The 12,500-nt window shown below is 31.0% G+C and overlaps 1 protein-coding gene across 3 annotated transcripts in view; it reads right to left on the bottom strand.

The window, feature by feature from the left end:
- admb (adrenomedullin b) overlaps positions 1–12,500 on the bottom strand; it is a 44,801-nt gene that overhangs the window by 2,310 nt on the left and 29,991 nt on the right. For 2 of the 3 annotated variants that reach the window (XM_061924764.1, XM_061924765.1), the window contains exons 2-4: positions 12,082–12,308; positions 11,713–11,828; positions 7,892–8,002 (exon numbers count right to left, since the gene is read on the bottom strand). In XM_061924764.1, the coding sequence (XP_061780748.1) occupies positions 7,892–8,002; positions 11,713–11,828; positions 12,082–12,294 (440 nt within the window). In that variant the 5' untranslated portion in view covers positions 12,295–12,308. The remainder of the gene's footprint in view (positions 1–7,891; positions 8,003–11,712; positions 11,829–12,081; positions 12,309–12,500) is intronic. The other variant, XM_061924766.1, reaches the window with a different exon arrangement.

The following is a 12,500-nucleotide window of genomic DNA, read 5'->3' as shown; positions in this document are numbered from 1 at the left end:
TTAATGTAAAATCTACGGTTGTTGTGTTTTTTTTTATAGTGCATTATTACTCCATATTGAATAATACGAAAGTGGATTTTACTGTAAAAAAAAATTACTGTAACATTTTTTCGGGGGCTACACAAGTTGATGTGTACTGTAAAAAACTGACAGTTTTGACAATTGTACCGTAATATTTGCAGTTGTTTTTTTTCCCCCAACATATAAAATAAATAAATAAATGAAATGAAATGAAATGAAATGAAATTAAATTAAATGAAATTAAATTTAATTTAATTAAATCAAATTAAAAAACACTACCACTGTTTTATTTTTTTTGCGTAAAAAATTAATGTAAAATCTACGGTTGTTGTGTTTTTTATAGTGTATTATTACTCCATATTGAATACTACGAAAGTGGATTTTAATATAAAAAAAATTACTGTCAAATTTTTTCGGGGGCTACACAAGTTGATGTGTACTGTAAAAAACTGTCAGTTTTGACAATTGTACCGTAATATTTGCAGGGTTTTTAAAAAAAATATTTACAGTATATAAAATAAATAAATAAATTGAATTAAATTAACTGGAATGGAAAAACAGTACCACTGTGTGTTTGTTTTTCACGTAAAAATTAATGCAAGTTTTTTATACTGTAAAATCTATGGTTGTTGTGTTTTTATAGTGTATTATTACTCTATATTGAAAGTGGATTTTACTGGGAAAAAAAATTACTGTAAAATGTTTGCATGAAATCATAAGTTAAGCAGATATTTAAGTATTTATCTTTATTTGAACAAACATTGTTTTGAAATATATGATAATATAATATTTTGTTTTATTATTAGAGATGATTAAAGTGTAAATGTATGTCATTGTATGCAGTACATTTATTGTTGTAATACATTTATTATGATAAGATAAGGTACTTAATCAACACATATTGTTTACACCCTTTCGGGGGCCACACAAGTTGATGTGGACTGTAAAAAACTTGCAGTTTTGACAATTGTACCGTAATATTTGCAGGTTTTTTTTTTTTTTTTTTTTTTTTTTACAACATATAAAATAAATAAATAAATGGAATTAATTTAAATGGGAAAACACTACCACTGTTTTGTTTTGTTTTTACGTAAAAAATTAATGCAAGTTCTTTATACTGTAAAATCTACGGTTGTTGTGTTTTTTATAGTGTATTATTACTCTATATTGAATAACGGTACAAAAGTGGATTTTACTGGAAAATGTTTGCATGAAATCATAAGTCAAGCAGATATATGTATTGATCTTTATTTGAACAAACATTGTTTTGAAATGTATGATAATATAATATTTTGTTGTATTATTAGAGATGATTAAAGTGTAAATATATGAAGTTGTACGCAGTACATTTACTTTTGTAATACATTTATTAGGAAAAGATAAGGTACTTAATTAACACATATTGGACAAAGAGGCTTGGGAGAGGGAAGTCTGGGCTTCCCTGCTTAGGCTGCTGCCCCCGCGACCCAACCTCGTATAAGCGGAAGAAGATGGATGATGGATGGATGTTTCCACCCTTTCGGGGGCCACACAAATTGATGTGTACTGTAAAAACTGGCAGTTTTGACAATTGTACAGTAATATTTGCAAGGTTTTTTTTGTTTTTTTTACAGCATATAAAATAGATAAATAAATGGAATTAAATTAGATGGAATGGAAAAACTGTACCACTGTTTTGTTTTGTTTTCACGTAAAAAATTAATGCACGTTTTTTATTCTGTAAAATCTACGGTTGTTGTGTTTTTATAGTGTATTATTACTCTATATTGAATAACGGTATGAAAGTAGATTTTACTGTAAAAAAAAAAAAAATACTGTAAAATGTTTGCATGAAATCATAAGTCAAGCAAATATTAAAGTATTTATCTTTATTTGAACAAACATATTGTTTTGAAATGTATGCTGATATAATATTTTGTTTTATTATTAGAGATGATTAAAGTGTAAATATATGTAGTTGTACGCGGTACATTTATTTTTGTAATACATTTATTAAGAAAAGATAAGGTACACATATTGTTTCCACCCTTTCGGGGGCCACACAAATTGATGGAGCGGGCCAGATCTGGCCTTGGGCCTTGAGTTTGACACCTGTGACCTTCACTGTCCTAATGCTGAAGTGGAGTGGTGATTGTTTTTTGGCAGCACTTTTAAGTTGTTAAGCTAATCTTATGATGCAGTAAATTGAATCATGCGGACACATTTGTTACTGGAGACTTTTTAATATGCACCTATAATTATTTGATACTTGTTCACATTGACATGTGCCGTTTACAACTGTAATGTTCTTTAGTCAAATGATGACCTTCCCTTCTTCTTCCGTCAACTTTGGAAACATTGTATTCTCGTACACACTTCTTAAACCGACCCATGTGACTACGCTGCGTGACATCCTTACTCGGTCCCTTCCGACCATCCCGCTCGGGTTCGAACCCACGACCACACAACTCCTGAGAGGTGAGAGTGCGAGCCAGTGGGTTAGAAGCCAAGGTCCCAACTCACTGACCAGCATTTACTGAACCTTGTAGCACACAGCAAATCTCACTATACTAAAAAGTCCAAATTATTATCCAGTGTCCCCACTTTAAATATAACATTTAATTTAATTATTGTTATTTTATTATTTTATACTATTTTAATGATACTTTTAAATAGTATTTAATATTCATTTATATTAATGAGAAATTATTAATTTATTATTCATTTAAATACGAGTGTTTTGTGTTATCAGCTGACTAATTTGGAATGTTTACTTATCAGAAGTCAATATTTTATTCATTAAAATTGTTTAAGTTATATTTAATATTTATATTAATTATCAATTAATTTATTATTTAATTATTCATTTAAATATAAGTGGTTTGTGTTATCAGCTCACTAATTTGGAATGTTAACTTATCAGAAGTAAATATTTTGTTTAATACAATTTTAATGAAAAATGTTGATCATATTTAATTTGTATTTATATTAATTATCAATTAATATGTTTGTATTCAATTAATAATTTACATAAAAGTGTTTTGTATTATCAGCTCAATAATTTGGAATGTTTACTTATCAAAAGTCAATATTTTATTTATTATTGTTTTTCATTAACATTTTAGATCATATTAAATATTTATTTACATTAATTATCAATAATCAATTTTAATATTCAATATAAGTGTTTTGTGTTATCAGCTCACTAATTTGGAATGTTTACTTATCAGACATAAATATTTTGTTTAGTACAATTTTTAGGAACATTTTAAAATATATTTAATATTTATTTATATTAATTACCAATTAATTAATTCATTATTTAATTATACATATAATATAATAATATAAGTGTTTTTCTTAACATTTCACTAATTTGCAATGTTTACTCATAAGAAGTAAATATTTTACTCAACAACATTTTTATTAATATTTTATATAATAGTTAATATTTATTTATACTAATTATCAATTCATTTATTATTCAACTTTCATTTAATATAAGTGTTTTGTGTTATCAATTCACTAATTTGGAATTTTTATTTATCAGAAGTAAATATTTAATTCAACAAAATGTTATGAACAGTGTGGATATTTAATATTTATTTATATTAATGATCAATTAATGTATTATTCAATTATTAATTTAATATAAGTGTTTTTGTTATCAGCTCACAAATTTGGAATGTTTACTTATCTGACATAAATATTTTTGTTTAATTCCGTTTTTATTAAAATGTTAGATAATATTTAATATTTATTTATATTAATTGCCAATTAATTAATTAATTATACAATTATTCATTTAAATATAAGTCTTTTGTTTTAACAGCTCACTAATTTGGAACGTTGAATTAATGAACATTTTAGATAATATTTAATATTTATTTATATTAATCGTCAATTTATTTATTTATTATTCAACTATTCATTCATATATAAGTGTTTTGTGTTATCAGTTCACTAATTTGGAATGTTAATTCATCAGAAGTAAATATTTTGTTTAATACACTTTTAATGACTTTTTAAAATAATATTTAACATTTATCTATATTAATGATCAATTAATACTTTTTTATTCAATTATTAATTTACATAAAAGTGTTTTGTGTTATCAGTTCACTACTTTGGAATGTTTACTTATCAGAAGTCAATATTTTATTTATTATATTCATGAACATTTTAGATAATATTCAATATTTATTTAATTTAAATATTTATCATTTGTTTATTATTCAATTATTCATTTAATATAAGTGTTGTGTTAACAGCTCACTAATTTGGAATGTTTATGTATCAGAAGTAAAGTATTTATTTTTTATCAACATTTTAATTACGATTTTAGATATTTAATATTTATTTATATAATTGTTAATTCATTCATTATTTAATTATTAATTTAAATATAAGTGTTTTGTTTTAACAGCTCATTAATTTGGAAAGTTGACTTAACAAAAAGTCATTATTTGTCCCAATATTAAAGTAGTACAGTGTATATTCAGTACAATATAAAGTGATACCTCGCGTTTCGGGAAACAAAAAATGACCAAAAATGTCCCCCGGTTTTCGTATCTCGTCTCAGTTATCGTACGGCCAAACAAACGAGTCATTCCCAAGCACCTCTGTCGCCCCTCTATGACATCATCACTAGTTGCTTGATATCCGAGGGGATTATAATCACAGAAAAGTTACATTTTAAATAAAAGGTTTACATTTAATATATCTTTCTTCAGCTCCTTATTTACGATAGCTCATAAAAAATATCAATAATTATCGATATCAACTGATACAAAACACTTATATGTTGATACAGTTTTGAGCCATATCGCCCAGCCCTATCTGAGCACTTTAATAAAGAAGGTGAGAAACATTGTTTAATTTAAGAGAAAACTCATAGTAGAGTACAAAGATGGCGTCCGTTGCCAAATAGTCTTTGAAAAAGGTAAAACTGATGTTAAAGTCATCAATTATATGTATTGCACATTGCTTCCCAGCAGGCACAAGACATTGATACAACGTTGATTATACGTACATGTCATTTAAAACTGCCTTTGAAACAAGGTTGCAAAATAGTTGGGTTTGTAAATTGAGACAACGTTGGTGTCTAACGTTGGATCCACGTTGTTGGTTGGGAAATGACCAAATTTCAATGGTCAAATAAACCCCAAAACCTGACATTGATTAAACGTTGTCAAAAAGCATGTTGGTTCAACGTTGTATTTGTGTTGTATAATATTGGTTGGGAAATGACCAAATTTCAATGGTCAAATCAACGTCAGAACCCAACATTGATTAATTGTCGTCAAAAAGCATGTTGTTTCAACGTTGTATTTGTGTTGTAGAATATTGGTTGGGAAATTACCGAAATTCAATGGTCATATCAACGTCACAACCTGACATTAATTAAACGTCGTCAAAAAGCATGTTGTTTCAACGTTGTATTTGTGTTGTAGAATATTGGTTGGGAAATGACCAAAATTCAATGGTCAAATCAACGTCAGAAACCAACATTGATTAATTGCCGTCAAAAAGCATGTTGTTTCAACATTGTATTTGTGTTGTAGAATATTGGTTGGGAAATGACCAAAATTCAATGGTCAAATCAACGTCACAACCTGACACTAATTAAACGTTGAAAAGCATGTTGTTTCAACGTTGTTTTTGTGTTGTGGAATATTGATTGGCAAATGATCAAATTTCAATGGTCAAATCAACGTCACAACCTGACATTGAATAAACGTTGTCAAAAATCATGTTGTTTCAACGTTGTTTTTGTGTTGTAAAATATTGGTTGGCAAATTACCGAAATTCAATGGTCATATCAACGTCACAACCTGACATTAATTAAACGTTGTTGAAAAGCATGTTGTTTCAACGTTGTATTTGTGTCGTACAATATTGGTTGGCAAATTACCAAATTTCAATGGTCGAATCAACGTCACAACCTGACATTGAATAAATGTTGTCAAAAAGCATGTTGTTTCAACGTTGTATTTGTGTTGTAGAATATTGGTTGGGAAACGACCAAAATTCAATGGTCAAATCAACGTCAGAACCTGACATTGAATAAATGTCGTCAAAAAGCATATTGTTTCAAAGTTGTATTTGTGTTGTAGAATATTGGTTGGGAAATGACCACATTTCAATGGTCAAATCAACATCAGAACCTGACATTGATTAAACGTTGTTGAAAAGCATGTTGTTTCAACGTTGTATTTGTGTTGTAGAATATTGGTTGGGAAACGACCAAAATTCAATGGTTAAATCAACGTCAGAACCTGACATTGAATAAATGTCGTCAAAAAGCATGTTGTTTCAACGTTGTATTTGTGTTGTATAATATTGGTTGGGAAATGACCAAATTTCAATGGTTAAATCAACGTCAGAACCTGACATTGATTAAACGTCTTCAAAAAGCATGTTGTACCAACTTTGTATTTGTGTTGTAGAATATTGGTTGGGAAATTACCGAAATTCAATGGTCATATCAACGTCACAACCTGACATTGATTAATCGTCGTGAAAAAGCATGTTGTTTCAACGTTGTATTTGTGTTTTAGAATATTGGTTGGCAAATGACCAAATTTCAATGGTCAAATCAACGTCAGAACCCAACATTGATTAATCGTCGTTAAAAAGCATGTTGTTTCAACGTTGTATTTGTGTTTTAGAATATTGGTTGGCAAATGACCGAAATTCAATGGTCATATCAACGTCACAACCTGACATTAATTAAACGTTGTCAAAAAGCATGTTGTTTCAACGTTGTATTTGTGTTGTGGAATATTGATTGGCAAATGACCAAATTTCAATGGTCAAATCAACGTCAGAACCCAACATTGATTAATTGTCGTCAAAAAGCATGTTGTTTCAACGTTGTATTTGTGTTGTAGAATATTGGTTGGGAAATGACCACATTTCAATGGTCAAATCAACGTCAGAACCTGACATTGATTAAACGTTGTTGAAAAGCATGTTGTTTCAACATTGTATTTGTGTTGTGGAATATTGATTGGCAAATGACCAAATTTCAATGGTCAAATCAACGTCAGAACCCGACATTGATTAAACATCGTCAAAAAGCATGTTTCAACGTTGTATTTGTGTTGTAGAATATTGGTTGGGAAATTACCAAGTTTCAATGGTCAAATCAACGTCAGAACCCGACATTGATTAAACATAGTCAAAAAGCATGTTTCAGCGTTGTATTTGTGTTGTAGAATATTGGTTGGGAAACGACCAAAATTCAATGGTCAAATCAACGTCAGAACCTGACATTGAATAAATGTCGTCAAAAAGCATGTTGTTTCAACGTTGTATTTGTGTTGTAGAATATTGGTTGGCAAATGACGAAATTTCAATGGTCAAATCAACGTCACAACCTGACATTGATTAAACGTTGTTGAAAAGCATGTTGTTTCAATGTTGTATTTGTGTTGTAGAATATTGGTTGGGAAATGACCAAATTTCAATGGTCAAATCAACGTCAGAACCTAACATTGAATAAATGTTGTCAAAAAGCATGTTGTTTCAACTTTGTTTTTGTGTTGCAGAATATTGGTTGGGAAATGATAACATTTCAATGGTCAAATCAATGTCAAAACCCAACATTGATTAAACGTCATAAAAAAGCATGTTGTTTCAACGTTAGAGTTGCTCAACGTCAGGACTTAATGCAGCAAGTTCTCAACGTTGTTTTAATGTCTTCTGCCTACTGGGTTAATTCTCTTTAAGATGTGTTCATATTTTGGCTGTCTGAAACGGATCAGTAGGATTTACCTGATCTCTGATGGGAACTTTGGTTTGTTTTTTTACGATTCGACTTTGGACTGGCCTTTTGGAGCGTATTGCAGACAAAAACTGCGGTACCACTTGAAGCTTGATGTTGTACCTGGAGGACGGCGTCCTCGCCACCTGTGTGTCCCCGCCCTGACTTGATGGTTCGATGGGGACTTCGCCGGCCGTCTCCTTCTTCATCTGACTCAGTAGACGCACTTTCAACCTGACACACACAAATTCACCTTGAAGGACATTTGTGTAGCACAGGGGTGTCCAAACTTTTTGACTTGGGGGCCGCAATGGGCCAAAAAAAACTGTCTGGGGGCCAAATTCATGTACATATTACATTAATATGATGGATATATCATTAATATAACTGGATATTAAGAGTATGTGAAAGTTAGAATTCGACCTTGTTTACTTCCGTGACGACCTCCTTAATGTTTTGTAATCAATCAGAAATATCAAGGAGCTGAATTATTTATTTATTTTTTTGCACCATGACTAGGGAAGGTTGTTTGAATGTATCATATAAGTCAATACTGTGCTATTATTTAAAAAAAAAAAATTTCAAGGGTCTGATTTACTCACACTGTCCACCAGATGGCAGCAAATATGTAGCATTAAGAGACCATTTAGTATTTAAGATTCATTCGAAAGCACTCTTGCGGGGCCGTAGTTTAGACACCCCCGGTGGAGCAATTGCGTGAGAACGCTAAAGAGCTGAAGCGTAAACGCACGGAAAATATGGGGAAAATAAATTTGAGGTATTCGGGGAAATCGTTTTGAATGAATTCAAGGTTCGTAGGCTGGATTAAATTAAGTGAGGAATGTGGAAGTACTGTAGTAACAATTAATTATTTTTTTAATGATTAAAATAGCAATTATTGGAATAACAAAAATAGCCAGAAAGTTCTGAATTAGTAGAATTATTGGAATTGGAGGTGGGGATGAATAATTATGAGGAATCAAGACGTCCTATAAAATTAAAAAATAGTTAAGATAACAATTAATTTTGCCAAGCGCTGTTTTCTTTCTTTATCTTTTCGATTAAAAAAATGATGGCACAGAGGTTGCGCAAAATGTGTGCTTGTGAAGTTTAACCTGTTTCAAATAATTATGAATTGAATTGAAATTGAAATGTTTTAAATGCTTCAATGAGGCGAAGTTACCCGGAAGTGGATTAGCGTCACCAAATTCAGCGCTCCATTTCTCATCGTTAATCTAAATTTAATAATGATAAATGTTTCTTAAATAACCTGTCTATGAAATTGAAGTGCAAATAAAATTACAGCGTCACCACCTTAGTCATAATTCTTGCGCTTTAAAAACTTCCCTTTGACTTTCGCCCCAGACTTCTTCTGTTTGTTTGCTTTTGTCATTACTGCCACAAGTGGTGGAAAAGTGTATTGCACCTGAGTGCCGCTGCGGAACATATGCACCACAGCTGAGACACCCTAGGGGGTCTTTAGGGAGCGTCCGCTCTATGGCTAAGAAACACTGAAATGATTATGATAGTAATGGTGATAATAGAGGTAAATAAATAATTAATAAATACATACATAAAGACAAATAAAATAAATCAATATTGGTATATAATATTAATATTATTATTGTACCAATTACAGTGTAATAATGTTCAAATAATGTGTTATTACTGTCTCCTAAATGAGTTGTTTTTTTATGAATACTGGTATCATATTTGTATATATCGAAATATTCAAATCCTGATCAAACACTAAATATATCCAAAAATTTCATAAAGTTCAACACAAACAATATCCCACAAAAGTAAATATGTTTTAAAAAAAACATGAAAAAAGTGTAAGTGCAAACAGGTGAAATTTAACAAGAAAAAGTTGCAATGTTGACTCTCAACACAATGTACCGGTAGGCTTTTTTTTCTTAAAAACCGTCATTACCCAAAAAATAATAATGAATCAAAAACGATGTTATGAATTATTGACATGAATAAGGCTTCAATTAATTAACTTCAAATATTCCACTTAGAAATATTTTTTTGGGGTGGGGATATATTGCCTTTTTTTGTTTCCCATTAAAAAAACAATGCTTTTTGGGACAAAAAGAACATAAAACAAATATTATAAAATAATTACAACTTATAATCGACAGATGGATCTGAAGTTGATCAAGAAACTTGGGTTGGAAATTTAAAAAATGGTATGAACTGGGGGGTTTTAACACTTTTATGAGAAGGGCCCTTTTAAATGTTTTTTTTTTTTTTAACTGTCATTGCTCAAAAAAATTATAAAATGTTATGAATTATTGACCAAAATTTTGGGGAGGAAAATATTGCATATTTTTTTGTTTTTGACACACAAACAGGGTTTTGACAAAAAGGATTTAAAAAACAAAAATTCAAAAGCTTTAAATCAACAGATAAACCTGAAGTTGCTCTAGAGCAGTGGTGTACAAACCACACACTGTGGGCCAATTGCAATTCAGTTCGGCCTGTAACTTTGATGCTGTCACTTTATCGCAATAAGGTAGATTTTATGATTAATTCAGATCAATGACCTCTATTTATGATCTGAAAGAAAATACGCGCAGCATTTACTTATATGACCGAATGCAAACAACCTTCCCTCGTCATGGTGAGAAAAAAAAATTCCTACCAATACAAAAAGTCAACACACATGGTCACATGTAACACAACCTGCTAACTAAACATTGTACATATTATAGAAAATGTCCAAACACCATTTTTTTTTTAAATCTAAATTTTGGGATTTTTTTTTTTGTAATGGATATATGTATCCATTACAAAGCATGATGGGGAAAATGCCAAACACTCCCATTACAATAATCCACGTTTGCCACATTTTAGCTGCTTGATATTTCTAACAGATTGCAAAACTTTAAGGAAGTCGTCACGGAAGTAAACAAGGTAGGGGTCCAACTTTCACTTTCTCTTAAAATCCAATTATATTAGTTATATATCCATTATATAAATATAATATGTACACATATATATGCATAGGCTATATATTAACATATAAATATATACATACATATATACACATATAAACATGTATACACATATATACATATACATATATACACATAAATATACATATATACACACGTATACATATATACACATATGCACATACATACATATATATATACACATAAACATATACATATGTATATATGTGTATATATGTATATGTATATGTATATGTATATATATGTACATGTACCGTATTTTTCGGACTATAAGTCGCAGTTTTTTTTCATAGTTTGGCCGGGCTCCAGTGCGACTTATATATGTTTTTTTCCTTCTTTATTATGCATTTTCGGCAGGTGCGACTTATACTCCGGTGCGATTTATACTCCGAAAAATACGGTATACGTGTGCATATATATGTATATGTATATATGTGCATATATGTATATGTGTGCATATATATGTATATGTATCTGTATATATGTGCATATATGTATATGTATATGTATATCTGTATATGTATGTACACACACCAAACTTGAGGGAATCCCTAAGGGTTAAAAACAAATCTATATGTTGTATTGGTTTTAAAAAAAAAAAAAAGTATTTATCTCAATGCTTGTGCTGCCCTCAGTTGAATATTTTCGGACACCCCTGATGGAGATCAACACTATTATTTCTTACATATTGCTGAACAGAACAGGTGAAATAATATATATATATATATATATATATATATATATATATATATATATATATATATATATATATATATATATATATATATATATATATATATATATATAATGATTAATATTGAATATTATGAACTATTAAATCATTTTGTGTGATACCATTTGAACATTATTGGTCCATTGAGGCCTTTTATGACACTTCATTAACAAGTGAAAATACATAAATCAGTGCTCTTATTGCAAGAGCACAAATGAGTTGTTGATCACCTTCTCTTCATTCCAGTGCTCGGCTGGGCGCTGGAGCTCCTCGTGAGTGGCAGCACGGCCGTCAACACGCAGCAGCAGACGAGCGTCTGCAGATCCAACCTCATGTCGACGGGACGCTGCAAAGGGATGAAGGACGGTAACTATTTGGACTCTTCCCATTTAGCACTTTTTGAGCCGCACCAACGGGCCTTCCCTAATAGGCCTCCGTTTGACGTGGGTCACTCTCATTAAACGTGTCTTTACGGTGTTTGAGAGAGAAAAAAAACAACAACATCATTTCAACTCTTCAAAGGCGACTGCCGGATTAAGGACCGCAAGAGGCGAGGGGTGAACGCCAAATGCAAACTTATAGAAAAAGGAGGCGCTTACCGGACTGACTCTAGCTGGAGACGACGAGGGTCCGAGGTGGTCGTGCACTCTTTTAGTCGTCAGTGGAGGTCTGACGTTTACGCCCAGGACATGGGAGGCTTTATAGAGGCCGGGAGGGGGGAGCTGTACCTGAATGCCAGAGCCAGGGGGAGGGACTATGGGCCAGTTCATGTCAAACCATCTACCCCACATGAAGACCGGAGCCATACACATACATACTGTACATACTGTATACGCACACACACACACACACACACACACACACACACACACACACACACACACACACACGTATAGATGGATATCAGTCAATATTCTAACTACTAGTAGTAATATTAGCAGTATCTGTTTTATTTTCAGTTTAATTTTCTTCTCCACAAGGAGCCGGTCCAGAACCAAACTCCTCAAAAATGAAAGAG

The sequence above is a fragment of the Nerophis lumbriciformis genome, linkage group LG29 (genome assembly GCF_033978685.3).
Source record: "Nerophis lumbriciformis linkage group LG29, RoL_Nlum_v2.1, whole genome shotgun sequence".
Taxonomy (NCBI): Eukaryota; Metazoa; Chordata; class Actinopteri; order Syngnathiformes; family Syngnathidae; genus Nerophis; species Nerophis lumbriciformis.
The sequence above is the reverse complement of the archived record's forward strand: the minus strand, read 5'-3'. Positions and strand labels throughout refer to the sequence as shown.